The sequence below is a fragment of the Sciurus carolinensis genome, chromosome 6 (genome assembly GCF_902686445.1).
Source record: "Sciurus carolinensis chromosome 6, mSciCar1.2, whole genome shotgun sequence".
NCBI lineage: Eukaryota > Metazoa > Chordata > Mammalia > Rodentia > Sciuridae > Sciurus > Sciurus carolinensis.
In genome coordinates, this window is record NC_062218.1 from 107,446,536 (window position 1) to 107,466,478 (window position 19,943).

At 39.9% G+C, this 19,943-nt stretch overlaps 1 protein-coding gene across 4 annotated transcripts in view; it reads left to right on the forward strand.

Moving 5' to 3' along the window:
- The window catches only part of Arhgef37 (Rho guanine nucleotide exchange factor 37), a 51,848-nt gene that overhangs the window by 6,131 nt on the left and 25,774 nt on the right, over positions 1-19,943 (forward strand). For 2 of the 4 annotated variants that reach the window (XM_047556297.1, XM_047556295.1), the window contains exons 2-5: positions 12,978-13,016; positions 13,921-14,117; positions 15,481-15,604; positions 18,766-18,913. In XM_047556297.1, the coding sequence (XP_047412253.1) occupies positions 13,932-14,117; positions 15,481-15,604; positions 18,766-18,913 (458 nt within the window). In that variant the 5' untranslated portion in view covers positions 12,978-13,016; positions 13,921-13,931. The remainder of the gene's footprint in view (positions 1-12,977; positions 13,017-13,920; positions 14,118-15,480; positions 15,605-18,765; positions 18,914-19,943) is intronic. The other 2 variants (XM_047556298.1, XM_047556296.1) reach the window with 1 other exon arrangement.

A 19,943-nucleotide genomic window follows, 5' to 3' on the forward strand; every position in this document is an offset into this window, starting at 1 on the left:
TCATACTAGACAAAGGTTCCAAAAATATGCAATGGAGAAAAGATAGCCTCTTCAACAAATGGTGCTGGGAAAACTGGAAAACCATATGCAATAGAATGAAATTAAACCCCTATCTCTCACCCTACACAAAACTCAACTCAAAATGGATCAAGGACCTCGGAATCAGACCAGAGACCCTGCATCTTATAGAAGAAAAAGTAGGTCCAAATCTTCAACTTGTTGGCTTAGGATCAGACTTCCTTAACAGGACTCCCATAGCACAAGAAATAAAAGCAAGAATCAACAACTGGGATAGATTCAAACTAAAAAGCTTTCTCTCAGCAAAGGAAACTATCAGAAATGTGAAGAGAGAGCCTACAGAGTGGGAGAATATCTTTGCCAACCATACCTCAGATAGAGCGCTAATTTCCAGAATCTATAAAGAACTCAAAAAACTCTACACGAAGAATACAAATAATCCAATCAACAAATGGGCTAAGGAAATGAACAGACACTTCAAGGAAGAAGATGTACAAGTAATCAACAGATATATGAAAAAATGTTCAACATCCCTAGTAATAAGGGAAATGCAAATCAAAACTACCCTAAGATTTCATCTTACCCCAATTAGAATGGCGATTATCAAGAATACAAGCAACAATAGGTGTTGGCGAGGATGTGGTGAAAAAGGAACACTCATACATTGCTGGTGGGGTTGCAAATTAGTGCAGCCACTCTGGAAAGCAGTGTGGAGATTCCTCAGAAAGCTTGGAATGGAAACACCATTTGACCCAGCTATCCCACTCCTTGGCCTATACCCAAAGGACTTAAAATCAGCATACTCCAGAGATACAGCCACATCAATGTTCATTGCTGCTCAATTCACCATAGCCAGATTGTGGAACCAACCTAGATGCCCTTCAGTTGATGAATGGATAAAGAAACTGTGGCATATATATACAATGGAATATTACTCCGCAATGAAGAATGATAAAATTATGGCATTTGTAGGCAAATGGACGAAATTGGAGAATATCATGCTAAGTGAGATAAGTCAATCTCAAAAAACTAAAGGACGAATGATCTCGCTGATAAGCGGATGAGGACATATAATGGGGGGTGGGAGGGGTTAGCATTAGGTTTAGGGTTAGGTTTAGGGTTAGGGATAAGGAGAGCGGTAAGAATGAAGGAAAGAAGGACTGTATAGAGGGAAAAGAGGGGTGGGAGGGGTGGGGGGAAGGGAAAAAAAAAACATCATTGCCCTATGTAAAAAAAAATAAAATAAAATAAAAATAAAAAAAAACAATAAAGTTGCAAGAACAATATGAAGAAGTCCTGTGTACCCTTCCCTCTGGTTTCTCCAATGGTTATATCTTATTTAAATATAGCATAATATCAAAACCAGGAAGTGGGCACTGGCATAATATATGTGTATGGACATTCTGTGCCCCTTTGTCTCATGTGAAGACTTTGTGTAACCCCCACCTCATCAAATACAGACGTCTTGCCTCATCTCAGGCTTTGCCCTGGTGCTCTTCCTTAGATTCACACCCACCTGCTTTCCATCCCCACCCCTAACCAGGCAGCCACTCATATGTCCTCAATCTCTGTAATTTTTTATTGTTAGAGAAATCACACAACATGTAACCTTTTTAAAATTTTTTTTTTTTTTTTTTTTTTTTGTGGTACTTGGAATTCTTCTGTCTCAGCCTCCCTATTTGCTTATGCCACAGCACTGGGCTTGTAACCTTCTTAGATTGTATTATTATTATTTTCTTTTTTGTTAATTGATTTAGATGGAATTTCTTTTTTATTTAACATCATTCCTTTGAAAGCCATCAAAGTTGCTGCTGAGTATCAATAGTTCATTTCTGTCATGTGTGGTGGCACACGCCTATAACCCCAGCAGCTCAGGAGGTTAAGGCAGGAGGATCGAGAGTTCAAAACCAGCCTCAGCAATTTAGTGAGAACATAAGCAACTTAGAGAGAAGCTGTCTCAAAATGAAAAATAAAAAGGGCTGGGGAGGGCTGGGGTTGTGGCTCAGTGGTAGAGCACTTGCCTTGCACATGTGAGGCCCTGGATTCTATCCTCAGCACCACATAAAATAAATTTGTTGTGTCCATCTACAACTAAAAATATTTTTTTCTAAGCAAAAGGACTGGGGATGTGACTAAGTGGTTAAGCATCCCTAGGTTCAATCCCTGGTGCCAAAAAAGAAAAGAAAAAAGTCACTTCTTTTTTTTTTTTTTTTTTTAAATTGATTGAACTTAGGGGCACTTGACCTCTGAGCCACATCCCCAGCCCTATTTTTTTTAGAATATTTTAAAAATGTTAATAGACCTTTATTTTTATTCATTTATTTATATTTGGTGCTGAGAATCAAACCCAGTGCCTCACACATGCTAGGCAAGCACTCTACCACCGAGCCACAACCCCAGCACCCCAGCCCTATTTTGTATTTATTTAGAGACAGGGTCTCACTGAGTTGCTTAGTGTCTTGCTTTGTTGAGGCTGGCTTTGAACTCATGATCCTCCTGCCTCAGCCTCCCAAGCCCCTGGGATTACAGGCGTGTGTCATTGTGCCCTGTTCATTTCTTTTTTTTAATTTCCAAATATTCAGTGGCATGGAGGTACCATAGTTTAACCATTCATGTGTTAAAGGACTTTGATTACTTCCAGTTATTGGATATTGCAAATAAATGTATGTAGGTTTTCATACAGATCTAAGTTTTCTTTCTCTGGATTAAATGCCTAGGAGTGTGGTAAGTTTATGTTCTGCTTTTAAAGAAGCTGACAAATTATTTTCTAGAGTGGTTGTGCCATTTTACATTCCCACCATATATGAGAGATTTGGTTTCTCCACATTCCTGTTAGCACTTGGTATTATATAACATACATAATATTATGTTATTTAATAATTTATATTATCATTATGTTATTACACATTATTATTTAATAATTTATATTATTTATTTTATTATTACACACTTTTATTTTTTGTGGTACTGGAAATTGGACCCAGGGCCTTGCAAGTGCTAGGCAAGTGCTCTGTCACTAAGCTGTATCCTAACCCCTCCCCTCCCCCTGTGCTAGGGATTGAACCCAGGGCTTCATGCCTGCAAAGCAAGTGCTGTTCTACTGAGCTATATCTGCAGACCCCTGGCCCTTATTTTATTTTGACATAGGATCTCACTAAGTTGCCTCTGCTGGCCTCTAGCATGCAATCCATCTGTGTCATACTTCTGAGTAGCTAGGTGTGTACCACTACACCCAGCCGTAATTTTTTTTGATAACATTTTTATTGAGACAATTCATATATCATTCACCCAGTTAAAGTGTACAAATCATTGGTTGTTTAATGTGTATTCACAGACCTGTGCACCTATCACCACAATCAATTTAGAACATCTTCATCATCCCTAAAAGAAACCCTGTACCTTTTGGCCATACCCCAGTCCTCACTCCCTCAACCCTAGGCAACCATGCATCTTTTTGTCCCTGTGGAGTTGCCTCTTCCAGACATTACAAATAAATGGAATCATGAAATATGCGATCCTCCATGATACCTTCTTTCACTTAGGATAATGTTTTCAAGATTCATGCATGTTGCAGTATACATCAGTACTTCATTGCTTTTTATTGCCAAATAATATATATTTTTAAAGAAATACAAGTGTGTTTCTTTCCTATAAAATTGTGTTTATAGCCTGTGTAATATAAGTTATTATATTATATATTATATATAATATATAATATATAATAATATAATATTGTATAATATGAGTTATATATAATAATATATATTATTATATATAATATATTATAATATATAATATATAATAATATAATATAATATTATATAATATAATAACTTATATTACACAGGCTATAAACTAAAGGATAGTAAAATGCTGCTGCACAGAGCTTTTGCCAGACCTACCTGGAGGTCTAGATGCAATTAACCTAAATGCCTGTTAGTACTCTTTTAAATATTTAGCAGTTTTCAGTAAAGTACCACCTGTTTTTTGTTTTATTGACAACTCTGACTCCTGGAACCTCAATAGCTCTCCTAAAAATTTATTTGAATCTTTCTAAAGAAGCTGTGCACCAGCTAGTGAATATGCGGTTCAGGCCAGGGACAGCAAGGCAGGCCACGACAGTGTTCGGTGACTAGAACACAGCCGTGCTCCAAAACAGATCCTTTCCAGGTTTGCATGGGCCCCCTTTGCCTCCTGAACAACCTTGCCCTCCCAGACTCAGTCTCATACAATCTGATTCCCTGCTTAAGGCTTATGGCAAAATACAGAAACTTGAACTGCTAATACAACCACAGGAGCCATCCATTTAGCAAATATTTATTACTTGTCATTGTTGAGACTCAGAGGAGGACACGAGATGAGTAGGTACGTCCAGGAGTGGTGACCCAGCATACCCCCAGCTATTAGGGAACTAAAGCAGGAGAATTGTAAGCTTGGCAACAGCCTCAGCAACTTAGCAAGACCCTGTCTCAAAATAAAATAAAATAAAATGTCCAGGTATGTAGCTCAGTGGTATGGCACCCCAAGGTTCAATCCCTAGTACCAGAGAGGAAAAAGGATAAATAGGTGTTTATCTTGCCTCCAAAAGCCTAGTGTCTAGCCAGGAAGATGAGCCAAGTCATAAATATCCTGAGTCTAAGGTGGTATGGGATGCATGCCACTATAAATATTATGAAATAGTTTAACTAGCTAGAAAATAACAAAGAATAGAACAAATATCCATGTATTTGTCTCCTAGCTTTGTTTAACTTTACATTTTTGTCATATTTGCTTCACATTTTTTAAACAAACAGAACATCTCAGATACTCAGCAATAAAAGGAAGGAATTATTAATACGCAGAATTTGTATGAAACTCCAGGGAATTGTGCTTATTAAATAAAGCCACTCCCGAAAGGTTACATACTGAGTGATTCTATTTACGTACCTTTTTTTTTTTTTTTTTTTGCTACTAGGGATTGAACCACTGAGCCACATCCCCAGCCCTTTTTATATATTTTATTTAGAGACAGGGTCTCACTTAGTTTCTTAGAGCTTCATTAAGTTGCTGAGGCTGGCTTTGAACTCCGTTGATCCTCCTGCCTCAGCTTCCTGAGCTGCTGGGATGACAGGTGTGTGCCACTGCACCTAGCTAAATAACATTCTTGAAATGATATGATTTTATAAGTGGAGAATGGACTTGTGATTACCAAGGGTAAAGATGACAGGGAGCCAAGAGATTGAAGAGGCAACCTGAAGGATTCTTGGTAGAATGTTCCGCTCCTTGAATTTATCAGTGCCAGTGTACTGCTTATGATGTTGTATTGTAGTTTTGTAACTTACCTGGGGGGAACTGTGGAAAGGATTCATGGAATTTCTCTGGATATCTCTTATTACTGTATGTGAATCTCTAATTATTTCAAAATAAAAGTTTTAATTTTTAAAAATCTTAAATACCATTTTGCTCCCTTGATATACTCAATTCCTTTCCCCTGCTTCCCTTTTCATAGGTTACTGGTATTCTGAATTTATTATTTATTATTTCCTTATCTGTTCTATATGTGTGTCTATCTCCAAGCAATATAATGTATCATTAAACATATTCTAAAAGTTAGAAAATGGTATCATACTGTGTCACCTTCTGGGACTTGTTTTCTTTTTTCCTTTCTTCTCTTTTTTTTTCAATTTTTAATTTATTTTGTGTGTGTGTGGTACTGAAGATTGAACCCAGGGTTTCTCTACCACTGAGCTTCATCCACAGCCCTTTTTAAGTTTTATTTTGAGATAGAGTCTCACTAAGTTGCAGAGGCTGGCCTTGCAATCATCTTGCCTTAGCCTCCTGAGTAACTGGGATTACATGCATGTACCACCACACCTAACTTTTTTTTTTTCTTCTTCTTTCTTTATGATGTTTGTGGAGATATTCATGTTGAAACATAAATATATAGTTTATTCAATTTCTACTCTTCAGAATTTTACTGGTGGTATAATTATGTTATTTATCCACCCTCCTGTTGTTAGACATCCAGGCTCTTTCTAATTTTCTGTTATTACCAACAATACTGTTATTAACAATCTTGTCCACATTCTTTCTGTATATTTTTTTAAATTCATTTTTATTGTAAACAAATGGGATACATCTTGTTTCTCTGTTTGTACATGAAGTAGAGACATACCATTTGTGTAATCATACATTTACCTAGGGTAATAGTTTTTTATTCATTCTGGTTTTTTTTCTCCTCCCCCATCCCTCCACCCCTCTTATCCCTCTATAGAGTCCCTCCTTCCTCCATTCTTGCCCTCTTCCCACCCCCCTATATGTGTCATCATCCGCTTATCAGTGAGATCATTCGTCCTTTGGTTTTTTGAGATTGGCTTATCTCACTTAGCATGATATTCTCCAACTGCATACATTTGGCTGCAAATGCCATAATTTTATTATTCTTTTTGGCTGAGTAATATTCCATGGTATATATATATCACAGTTTCTTTATCCATTCATCAATTGAGGGGCATCTAGGATGGTTCCACAATTTGGCTATTGTGAATTGAGCAGCTATGAACATTGTTGTGGCTGTAGCTCTGTAGTATGCTGATTTAAGTCCTTTGGGTACAGGTCAAGGAGAGGGATAGCTGGGTCAAATGGTGGGTCCATTCCAAGTTTTCTAAGGAATCTCCACACTGCTTTCCAGAGTGACTGCACTAATTTGAAGCCCCACCAGCAATGTTTGAGTGTACCTTTTTCCCCACATCCTCTCCAACACCTATTGTTGCTTGTATTCTTGATAATTGCCATTCTAATTGGAGTGAGATGGAATCTTAGGGTAGTTTTGATTTGCATTTCTCTTATTACTAAAGATGTTGAACATTTTTTCAATGTTTGTTGATTGCTTGTAGATCTTCTTCTGTGAAGTGTCTGTTCATATCCTTAGCCCATTTGTTGACTGGGTTATTTGTATTCTTGGTGTAGAGTTTTTTGAGTTCTTTATATATTCTGGAAATTAGTGCTCTATCTGAAGTATGATTGGCAAAGATTTTCTCCTACTCTGTAGGTTCTCTCTTCACATTGTTGATAGTTTCCTTTGCTGAGAGAAAGCTATTTAGTTTGAATCTATCCCAGTTATTCTTCCTGTATATTTGGAGACATTTCTTGAAGGAGGATGCAGCTAGGAGTAGACCTGCCATCTTAGTGTATGCATTTTCAACTTTTCTAGATATTGTCAGATTGCTCTTTAGAGTGGTTGCAACAATTTACGCGATTATTGTCAGTATGTAAGAATTCTTAGCAGTCTACATTCATCTACATTTTCATAGACACTTTTACATTTTGCCAATCTGATGAACATTGTGGTTTTAATAATTCACAGTTGCCTTGTCACCAGTGAATTGATTTTCTTTTCATTGCTTGTTAGCCACTTACATTTCTTCTCTTGTGAATTCCCTATTCAAATCTGTATTAACCAAGGTTTAGTTTCAGATAACACACATTGTTCTATTTTAAGCAAAAAGAGATTTAAAAAAGGTGATTAGATGCTTGTTGGAAGGTCTGGAGAAGTGGGTCACAAAATGTACTGTAGAGATGAGTCTCAGAGCCATGCTAAAAGGAATGGCCCTCCAAAGGAGCTGCTGCCTTCTGCACCAATCAGGAAACCGGAGAATTGGGAAGCTGTTGTTCCAGATGCTGGCTTCAGGATTCCATGACTCTAACCATAATCTATTGCATTGCCAGAACTGTTAACTTCAGAACAATACAGAACCTGCCTGGGTGAATGGATACCTGAAGCATCATCTTTCTTCCTACTTAACTTAGTTCTAAATTTCAGGATCAAACAAATCATCTAATTGGTGGAACTGACTCTTAGCAGTTAGGGAGTTTGGGAAGTTGGTTTTCAGCTCTCCAGTTTCAGCCTAACAGTAAGCCCCAACAGGATGTTGGAACTGATGATGTGCGAACCAAAATATTGTATTCTCAACAGTGTTTTTTGTCTATTTTTCTACCAGATTGCCTTATTTTAATAGTTCTAAATATAGTCTAGGTATTAAACTTTGGCAGGTTACTTTCATTAGCAATGTATTCTCCCTTCTCCTGATCTGAGGCTTTTTTTTTTTTTTTTTTTTATTGTAGAATTGCTTGGAAAAGAGAGCATTGTAGTCATATTTATCTGTCAATCTTTGAGGGTTTGTACATTGTTTTGTTGAAGAAATCTTTTCCATCTGGAAAGCATACAAACATTTCGTTTTCTTCTAAAATTTGTAGCATTTCACATGTAATTTTTATTTAAGCCATCTAGAACTTATTTTGAGTGCTATGTGGGTGCTATGTGGGATTGCATTTATTTGTTTTTCTTTATGGCAAGCCTATTATGCCATTATCCCATGGACCATCCTTTTACTAATCACTTATAATGAAACTTCTGTCATATATCAAGTTTCCCTATTCACTATGGTCTGTTCCTGGGTTCTCTAATCTGTTCCATTGATCTTTTCTCCTACCTCTGTTTAATACCACACTACTTAATTACTGTGACTTTAAAATAAGTCTTGATATATGATAGGACAAATCTCTCCATGATGTTCTTCAGAATTTCCTTGGCTATTCTTAGCCTTTTATTTTTCCATATATATATATGTGAGAATTATTTTATTACACCTTTTTTTTTAAAGCCTCTTTGAAGTTTTATTGAAATTATATTGAGTCAGTTTGGAAGGAATTTTCATCTTTATGATAGGGAGTCTTCCTATCCATGATCATGGTATACTATTTGTAATTGGTTCTTAAATGTATTTTAGTCAAGTTTTATAATTTTCTTCAGAAGTATACATATTTTTTTAATGTATTTATAAAGTAAAAATTATTTATTGTTACTACATTATTAAATATTTTACTGGTATGCTTTTATCTTCCTTTAAATTATTAATGTTTATATAGGTATAGTTGACTTTTAAATATTAATTACTGCAAAATTGTAGAATTACCATTTTTTTAAAGTTCAAGAAAAAATTTTTTCTTTAGATTTTAATTTTTGTAAAAGTTATAGAAGCATGTATTTTAAGGAGATGGATAGTTATGTTTATTATGAAAAACTGAGATAATTCTACAGTATTTGTTATGAAAAATGGCTTGTTTTCCCTCATTTCCTTCCTGTCTCAGCCACCACCAGGCAATTCCTTCTATTGTTTTTGGTTGATTGTTTTAGAATTTGCCTCCATGCCTTTAAATAGCAGATGCAGGGAAGTTTTATACTTTCCCTTGGAAAGTTTAATATTCAAGTCTTTTGAAATAAAATGGCAGTAGATCAATAGAAGAAAGCCATAACAAACTTATATGATCATAGTTGTGCCTGTCTGACATGTTGGCCTTCAGCTTGGAGCTCCAGTGGAAGCTACCTGATTTTATTCTTAGGTTTGATGAAGTGCACACAACTATGTAAAAAAACTAATTGCACAAAAATGGTATGAGTTAGCAGTAATAGATTGAGTAGAGAAACCCAGCAAGACCTCTTTGTTCATATTCTTCTTGGTCTCTCAGTTGTAGCATTTCTTCTGTAAGGCGATGGGACAGGAGGTCCCCCCCCCCCCCCACTTTTTCTTTTTTCTGTACTGGGGATTGAACCCAGGGGCATGGTATCACTGAGTCACATTTCCAATCCTTTTTATTTTTTTATTTTAAGACGGGGCCAAAGTTGCTGAGGCTGGCCTCAAATTTGCAATGCTCCTGCCTCAGCCTCCTGAGCAATTGGGTATGCACCACTGTCCCCAGTCTGGACAGGACTCTTTTCTTTTTGGCATAAAAGTTGTTCTAACAACTGTTTTGTTTTGTTGGTTGATTGGTTTCTTAGTTTTCTATGTATTGTCTATGTAATGATTCCTAATTAAACACAAAATTCTGTACTAATTCATCAAACCAGCTTTCAAGACATTCTAGAATCTTCTGTAATTCTCTAGTCCAGACTATGCCCTCTGCCTGGAGTCAACCATCAACCCTAGGATTTTCCCTCACCTATCCTGAGGATTCCTTTGGTCCTTCCTTCTCCAGTGTTGTCACCAGTGTCCTGTGTCTTTCTCTTTCTTATTTCTTTGTTTTTGTGGTGCACATTCTTTGGTAGTTTTCCAAGAACAGGAGCATACAAAGTAAATTCTTTAGGCCTTCAAGATTCTGAAACTTCTCCACAGAATGTTTAGATGTGGAAAAAACAAAAAACAAACTTATCCTACTTGGAACTTGTAATTCTTAGATGTAAATATTCAAATCTTTTATAAATTCTGGGCAGTTCTTAGTCTTAGCTTTTCAAATATTGCTTCTCTTCACTGTATTTTTTCTCATGATACTGGGGATTAAACCCAGGGGCACTATATCACTAAGCTATATCCCCAGTCTTTTTTAGTTTTTATTTGAAACTTGGTCTCACTAAGTAGTAGAGGCTGGCCTTGAACTTGTGATCCTCCTGTCTCAACCTCAGTCACTGGGATTACAGGTGTGCCCCATGGCTCTCAGCACTCTTTTTAGTATTCTTGCCTTCTAGGACTTGGTTTGTTACATGGATTTTTTTTTTTTTTTTTTTGAGCATCCATATTCCTTATAGTCTCTCTAATATTTTTCATACTTTTCTCTTTGTTTAGTAGTCTGAAAAATTTCTTCAGATCTATCTGCCCCTTTATTCTTTGTTTTTCCTTAATATCTTCTTAATCTCTCCAATCAGTTTTTAACCTCGAGATTAAATTTTAAATTTCTGTAAGTTGTTTTAAAAAATCTCATAGGTCTTATTTTTTGTAATGTCTTTTGTTTCCCTTGTATTATAGTTTCTATCTGATGGTTTGGGGTCTAATCCTGCTCTTCATTGCTTTTGCTGTGATCACTCATAGTGGCATTCTTATAATTTTGGATTCCTAACTCATCTGAAGAACATGATTATCTGTAGCTTAGGTTAAGATGTGTCCTTCTGGAGACATTTTATTTGTCCTATAACTGTTATCAGAGTCCTAGGTCAGAGACCTGATCCCAGGGGTTCCAACAAACCAGATCCATCCATTTGCTCCTAAAACCAAACAGAAAAGTAATGGTGGAAAGCAGAAAAATAAGTTTAATCAATATGGCCATATTGGGAAGGCAAAGTGAGATCAAATAGCTCAACTCTGCCATGAACTTTAGGTTTAAATGAAGGAAGAATTGGGGCAAGGGATAAGAGGTCTTCATAATTAAGAAGTCTTCCTCAAATGGTGGTCTGGTTGATCATTATTTCAATTCTGGTTCTGCTAGGTGGCTCTGGAGAGTTCTTATCTCTTGAGGGGGGGATTTTCACTTGCTGCTCAGGATGTTTAGCTCACAGACCTGTAATTCTGAAAGAGTGACACAGATCCCGTGAGATGATGGCCCCTGCTTGGGAGGCAGTCTCATGGTGGGTAATGTACCTCCCAGTGTTCCAGGAAGGTATAGGACAGCAACTGAAGACTTGCGGGTGCAACCCCAGGGGTCTGAGCCAGGAATCTGTAAAAGCTAAAATAAATGTCCCTGCCAACCTTGTCATAGTCTTGAAGGGGGACAAAACAAGTTAAGTCAATTTAGGGCTAATACACCTGGGGTTAGGGGTTTTGGATAGAGTCCTTAAATTGTTAACATGTCTGCCTGTAGAGCTGGGCAGATCACAAAGCTTAAAGTAACAAAGGAGATAGATACAAAATGAAGGCAGAGGGGCTGGGGAGATAGCTCAGTCGCTAGAGTGCTTGCCTTGTAAGCACAAGGCCCTGGGTTCAATCCCCAGCACCCAAAAAACAAAATGAAGGCAGAGATGGCAGACTTTACATGTTCGCATACGCCATCTGCCAGCCTAAGTAAAGAGTCACTGCCTTTGATAAAGTTCCTGTTGTAATTTGCCTTTTTTTGTTGTTTGTTTTTTTTGGGGGGCAATACTGGAGATTGAACCCAGGGTTTCACACATGCCAGGCAAGCACTCTACCACTGAGCCACATCCCACAACCCATAAAATTCCCCTCTTACCTCTTCATTCAGTCGTGAGAGAGTTAGGGTATTGGCCAATCAGGCTTCATAAGTTTCCTGGCTGGTGGTAAACTAGTGCGTGAGAAAATGAACAAGCTGGGTCTTTAAACAATGACCAGCTTTCATAAGTGAAAAAAGCCAAACACTTAAGCTGAAAAATAAATTATAAAGTAGAATATAAGAGACAAAGTCAGAAGATATCTAATTCCATAAGTTATATATATGTGGGGTCTTTTTCTTTTAAGCAACTCCACAATTGTGATTTTTCTTTTACTTCCACTATGGAACATTTGCCTCTGGTTATGCTTTCCTGCTGGGTGTTTTAAGACCCCAAGTAGGCAACCTCATGTTGGCCCCAAATAAACTTTTTTCTTTTTTTCTTTCAGGGTCAAGGAATTATTCTTAGGACTTGTGAGGAGCTTCTTGGCCCCTTTCATTTTTCCTCTACCCATTGTGTCACCTGTGGGGATGGGTTTGGATCTTGCTGACCACATGGCTTCTGTTGGAAGTGTTGGGAGATATTCTCCTGTTCAAAGACCCTCTTTTTTGTAGAATATGCTCTGATAGCTACTACTTTCTGTGGTCCTTGTGGTCCCCCTGATTGGGAGTTTTGGTGACTCACTGAAATAGCAGGACTCTTTAGAGGGATCATGTCATTTCCTGGGTCCCAGCTGACCTTGGAGGGCGAGGGCCAAAATGTTGGCTGTCTCCTTAGCCCCTTATTTTTCCTTGATTTTGGCCTCTAAGTAGTTGTAGAAACTCAGAAGGTCAGAGTTCACTGAGGACCCAAACCAAGACAGAAAAGTATTTTTGACATTTTCTGTGAATGTGGGTGGACTTTTTTTTTTTTTTTTTTTTTTTTCCTGACTCACCATTTTACTGAGGTGCTTGGAGGTTCCAGATGAATGAGGAGCTTGTATCTTGTCAAGTCCCCAGTTTGCTGAGACTGACCATGCTCTCTTCCCTGCCCACCCCCTCCACTGAAGGCCACAGCTGCATCAGCTGAGCTACTACTCCCTGCTCAGGTCAGTTCCCTGTGCTTTGGGCCTTGTGATTTCCTTAACTCTCTTGCAAGCTCTGCCATGCAGTTAAATTAAAGTTTATTGTAGCTGATCTTGCATTTGGAAGTAGGAAAGTTCTTTCAGGTCATCTTGTCCACAGTATTGCCCTGTATATTTTTAAATGTAGAGATAAGGGGGCAGTAGGAGTTTCAGAAAGGTACAACTGGTGGAGTGAGAAGGGGAAGGACCAGGAATGGCCTAAGAGAAGATGAGTGTTGGAGAATAGAGACACAGGGGCACAGCAGATGCAGAAGCACAAAAGCAGGACAGGACTAGGCAGGTGTGGAGAAAAGCATCCCACTGACTTTGGCTGGAGGGGAAATAAGGCTGAATGGACCACTGAGCAGCAGGGAGCTATTAAAGCCTTACAACAGGGAGTACTGCAATCACAGCTTTGTTTCGGGGAGTTTAAACTCGAAGCTGTTCAGAATGAGCGTGGCAGCAGGAGAGAGGTTTGGATTTGGAAGGGTGATCCTAGAATTTTGGAGAAGTAGTCCAGGTGATAGGTTGTATGTCCTGATGGAATAGTGGGGTGGGGGGAACCACTGGGAGAGAGAGGACGAGAGGCACTGAACTGAACCAGATGAAGAAATCTGGGTCAAGAGCTAGAGCAAAAATAGAAGTAGAACCGGGAAAGCACATTGTCTGAGTCCTGGGAAATGAATTTAAAATGTCAGCAATGATCTGAGCTGTCATTGCCTTTTCATATAGTCCAGATACTGCCCCTCTGTGCTAATCAACAGTTGCTTTTGACTCTGTTTGCAGCTCAAGATGTTTTTAGATCTCTTGAATAGTTGTCTTCAAATTAGGGACAACATTTTCACTAGTGCTCCCTGGAAGTGAATCAGGATTGTTTTGTTTTTCCCAGAACCTGAGGACATGGGTGATCCTGGGGCTGATGAGTCAACCTCCAGGCCAGGGAGTTCAGACGAGGAAGGTGGCAGCTCTGAGGACAGACCATTGCTCCATCAGAGGCTGGCTGTCAGGGAGCTCCTGGACACCGAGGTCTCCTACTTGCACATGCTCCAACTCTGTGCCTCCAACATCAGGGGCCGCCTCCAGCAGGTACTTGGGCGGGGCCACCAGTAGTTCATCTTTATAGTGGTAAATGTGGATCTGCTTACAGGCTTGATGGAAAGGAAGCATGTGGATATGAAGTCTGAGAGTTCCGTAAGTCCCGGGACCACCATTTATTGGCTATCCAACCTTCAGCAAGACCTTGGATAGCTTAGAGTCATAGTATATTAATCATGGGCTAATGGGGAGAGGAATAAATAATCCCCTCAGAATTAAATGAGCTAATGGACAAGCTCTTTTTCAGTTTAGAACAAATTGCTGAAACTGACCTACATTTTAATTGTTTCATTTCACAGGGTGACGACTTAGAGAAATCACCACTCTCGTGGGTGTCTATTATAGTGTTTGCTTTTTGCATCTTTTTCTCCCCTGATTTTAAAAGCAATATAGCTGTTGCTGTAGAATTTCAAGTATGTGAGCTCCAGAAGAACAAAGACTTGGTTTAGTTCAGTATATCCCAGTCTGGACACATAAATAAGGGAGATTCAATTAGTGATTTTGTTTTGTGAGTACTGGGGATTGAACCCAGGGGTGCTCTATTAGGACTTATATCCCTAGCCCTTTTTATTTTTTAATTTTGAGACAAATATTTTTATTTATTTTATTTTACTAACTTACTGAGGCTGACCTTGAACTTGCATTCCTCCTGCCTCAGCCTCTGGAGTCTCTGGGATTACAGGTGTGTGCCACCACACTTGGTTCAATAAGTGATTCTTGAATTATTGTAAATAACAAAGTAGATAATGTAGAAGGTAAAAGACCTCTATTATTTTACCCTTCACAATAATAGGCACTAAAACAACCATATATGTTGTTTTTCATTTTAGTAAAAATAAGAGCATGGTACAGATGTTGTACCATAATCAGCTTTCCCACTTGGCAACCGTCCAGCACCCAGTTTGGTGCTGGTGCATATATATAGATGTCCTGCATCCTTTTTAACAGTGGTGTAGCCTGGTTATAGGGGCTGGAGTTTGGAGTGCACCTTCAGGTAATGATGGTAGGTGCCAAGTATGTTAGATCTGGCAAGAAATCTAACTTCCCATTGTCAGATGACAGATGGAGACACAAGGAGAAGAAAGAAAACAGTTGGCAGCAGACCTGGGAATGAAACCCCAGTTCAGCCTTCCCTCCATGCTGAGTACTGCATGTCTTCCTTTCTTCTTGCAGAGTAATGAAAATACCTAGTTTGTAAGATTTCAAATCCTTGCAAACATTCCACTGGGGCAGTCAGTCTCCCCGAGGGTGGCGGGACACTGATGGTGTGAGAAGTTGGGGCTACTCTGCAAAGCCACAAATAGTCCCTCTACCAGACTTCCAGAGACCTCCCCTGGCTTCTTGTTCCTTCTAGCTGCCGCAGGGAGATCTGGATGTCCTGTTCTCAAACATTGACGAAATCATCCAGGTGAGCAGCAGATTTCTTCATGGTCTGCAGGAGACGGCCTCCAAGGAAGAGGAGCAAGTGTATTTAGTTGGTAAGCAGAAGACCTAGGCCTTAGCTTCCTATGGAGCTGTCTTTAGCATGTGGTCATTGCAGAACTGGCTTTAGAATTCAAGGGAAGTACATCTTATTGGGAGTCTGTTTGTGGGATCCCTGAAACACAACATGTCAGGGGCAGTAGGACCTCAAATCGTATCTGGTCCCCATGACCTAATCACCTCCTAAAGGTGCCACCCTTCTCCTTGTTGCAACTGTGTGCCAGGCCAGGCTGCTCTGTCTCCTTCCCCCTTCGTTCTCTTCCCCTTCCAGTCCCCAGGCCATGTTATGCAAGGAAAGCCCTTTTCTTATGGGGTAGCAACAACATTTTGAAAGATATTTGGACCTCAGGCAAGACTGTTTTAATAGTTTTGTTTGTTTGTTTGTTTTGCACTGGGGATGGAACCCAGGCAGGTACTCTACCACTAAGCTACATCTTCAACCCTGTAACAGTCATTTAACACACTTCTTTTTTTCCTAAATGAGTCAGGACAAGGAGGAGAGGGAAAAGCCTTTACTTTGGTGTCCTGGGCGTTTCTGCTTCTCTCTCTGCTCTGGGAATTTCCCTTCTTCTGCTCTTCAGTTACTGAAACTCCCCTGCCCCTGGCCACAGTGGTGTGACAGTTCCTTTAACATGTTCACTTTCCTGAGGATATCCTTATGTTGAGAGAATGTAGAAACTGCCCTAGGCTTCCTGGCCAGGTCTGCGCTAGCTCCCAGTGGAGATGCTCTGCAGCTGGCTGACTGTCCCACAGATCCTCCCCAGCTACAGCTTTGGGGTCTTCTTTCCTGTCATGTTCTTCCCGACCCTGGGGCCTTCTCCCAGGAATTATCCCTGAGGATTCGCTGGACTGCACCAGTGAAGGTCCTGGGATGGTGATGTCACTGTGAGGAACTTTGATGAAAACTATCTGATGGTCCTAAAGGAGGTTCAGGTTAGAGGCCCCCAGTCTTTGTCTTTGGCAGACAGAAAGGTCAGCTGTATATCCTATGGCCCTGGTTCCCACCTCCCTGTTGTGATTATACATTTGCCTTCACTCTTACCACTTCCTCACTGCTGGGCCACCAAATACTCTTTGGGTTTGCTTTGATTTGTTTTTGGTACTGGAAATTGAACCCAAGGGCACTCTATCACTGAACTACACCTTTAGCCCTTTTTGTTTTTATTTTTATTTTTTAGAGCACTTTTAGACTTAAGGAAAAACTACTGCAGTCCCAAGAGTGAGAGCTACTCAGAAAAGTAATTTTAATGAAGCATGGCTCCCTTCTCTCTCTCCCTACTGGGCTATCCCCGTTTCCCTCATTCTTCCCACCCTGTCCCTTCCATACACTATAGCTAACTAATCTCATTAGCTTTTATTTTAAAACATGGAACACCTCATGAAATGCATTTCACTTTTATACAGGGACTGTGCTAATCTTCCCATGCTGCTCCAGTTTTAGTGTACATGTTCCTGAAAGTGAGCAGAAATCAGATCACATCACCCCTGCTCAAAATCCTCCACTTGCTTCCTGCCACCCCTGTAGAATGCAATCTGAACATCTTAAGATCTCAAGTAAGATTAGCACACCTTACTGCACCTCACTTCCTTTGGGGCCCTACATGAGCTGGCTTCAGTCTTCTGTTAATTTCCTCCTTTATGCCTTTGCTCACTCTGCTCCAGCTGAGCCCCCTCCTGCAGAGATTCCCTGCCTTTGGGCTTTGTCTTTGCTCATCCTATGCCAGAAAACTGCACTTCCCTTGAGTTCCCAGGGCTGGTTACTTCCAGTGTCTGATAGATGAATGCTCGCTTCCTTCCACAAATAGATTCCCCACCACTCTCTTTATTTGACTCTGTTTTAATTTGTGGCACTCATTGCTACCTGAGTTATGTAGTATTCAGTCGTCCCTCATGGTCTGCAGGCGGCGGGTTCCAGAACCCCCTCAGATAACACTATCCATGGTTGTTCACACTACATAGATAGGTGATGTGCTGCATTGCTTGGAGAATAATGACAAGAAGAAAAGCCTGTGTGTGTTTAGTATAGACTCATTTCTCTTTTTGAATGTTTTTGATCTCTGGTTGGTTGAATTCATGTATACAAAACCCATGGATATGGAGAGACCTGTATTTATTGTCTGTCTACCCCCTCTAAGCTATAAACCCCTTGAGGCAGAGCTTAGCAGAGTGCCTGGCACATAGCAATAAATAAGCAGTTGGTCATTATTTGGTGAATGAAGTTTATTTCAGGTGTTTTACCTGTATTATTTCTCTCTCACACACACACACACACACACACACATGCACATACACAGAAGTGAGTACTAATTTTATGCTCATTCTATAGAGGAGAAAATGCAGTGTCAGAGGAATGAAATACTTCACCAGGTTACATAACTGGGGAAGGTTTGCCCCACGTGCTGGCCCTAGTTCTTTCTAACACCAAAGACTTCACTTACTCACTCATCACTACCTGTATCACATCTCATGGGGATTCCTAACCATATGTGCTGCCCAAAGTTAATCATAACGACTAAATGAGCTGATGGTCACGAGTGTGTTTTGTAAGCTATAAGGCTCGTCTAAATGTGGGCATCGGTGCTACTATTGCAGCATTTATAGCTACTGTTTACTAAGTACAGGTTGATGATCCCTAATCTTAAAATCCCAAACCTGAAACTCTCCAAAATCTAAAAATTTTTGAGTGCTGACATGATGCCACAACTGGAAAATTCCACACCTGACCTTCTGTGATGGGCCATGGTCAAAACCCAGGCACACTAGAAATAGGGCATGAAACTACCTTCAGCCTATGCATATAAGGTCTATGTGATGCATATATGAATTGTGTTTAGTCTTGGGTCCCATCCCTAAAATATTTTATAATGTATGTGCAAATTCATTGTGATCCCACAATTCTGGTTCCAAGCATCTTGTGTAAGGAATACTCAAACTGTACTAAGAGGTTACGGCCTGGTCACTATACCATTGTGTCACTCAGTCCTTCAGCAACATTACAAAACACATGAAAAGACAGAAACATGAGGTCATTTGCCCACAGCAACATGCTGGTAAAGCCTGGCAGTTTCACTGCAGAGCTGATGGTTCTCCTACTGCTTCCCTCCTCCAAGCCAGAGGACATGCCCTTGATAACCCCTTGTTGCTTGTCCGTCATTAGGTAAATTATTTTTGGAATTCCAAGAAGAGTTTGAGCGAGTCTATAAGGTCTATTGTGCCAGCTATGACCAAGCTCTGCTGCTGTTGGAGACATACCGGAAGGAGCCAGAGCTGCAGCAGGAGATCCAGAGCATCATTGAGGCAGTGGTGTGAGTAGCATTGAACCCTTGCTCTTGGCCTCCCGACCCTGGACTTGGGACAGTTCCCATCTTAGCCCTAATTAGGGTTGCTCATGCTGCTTTAGGAGTGTGTTAATATCAGTACCTGTACAGTCAGCACAGGCCAGACCATGCCGCTGAGACAAATGGCTCCCAAATCTCAGTGGTTTCAAATGGCAAAGGTTGGTATCGTTTTTATGCTACATTTCAGGCTCTTTCCTTTATCACCCTTAATCCAGGAGGCATGCTCATAGCAGCAACTGTCTGGGATGTTGGCAGAAATTATGGCAAGGAAAGAAGGAGCTCTAGAGGTCAGTCACTGGTATTAAATGCTCTGGTCCAGAAATAACACCCATTGCTTCCACAGATCATTTGTTAGAACTAATCACTGCTCTGTCCACCTGCCAGGAAGCAGGGAGCACCATCCTACCATGTGTTCAGAGGCAGAAGAGCAGAAACACTTAGTGAACAGCACTCACGGCTACTACAGAAGGGGCAGTGACATGGTGGGAACCAGGGGTTGTCATCAGTGAAGTGGGAAGCAGCTGTGTATCACCTCAGGCCCCTTTCTACAAACAGCTAAAGCCCTGCCACACGTAAAAGTGTCAGAACTATCCCCAGTTGCCTCACAGCCCAGAGCCGGCACCCATGTGTACACACTCCATATAAAAAAAATGCAGGGAAAGTATTTTTTAATTTAAATTTTTGAATGAATAACATAGTTATATGAGTCAAAAGCTGTAAAACATAAATATTAATGTAGCAAAAGAATCTTCCCAACCCTGTCCCTTCATCTATCCAATTATACCTGCAAAATCAAGGTAACTGCTTTTAAATTTCTTATGTCTCTTTGTGTAGTTCCTTTTTGCACATACAAGCAATTACAAATATATACATTTATTTTCCTGACTTTTAAATGAAAGTTTTATCTTTTTAAAAAAAAATTTATGGTACTAGGGATTGAACCAGGCAGGCCCTTGGCAGGTATTCTCCCACTGATCAACACCCCCTGCCCAGGTTG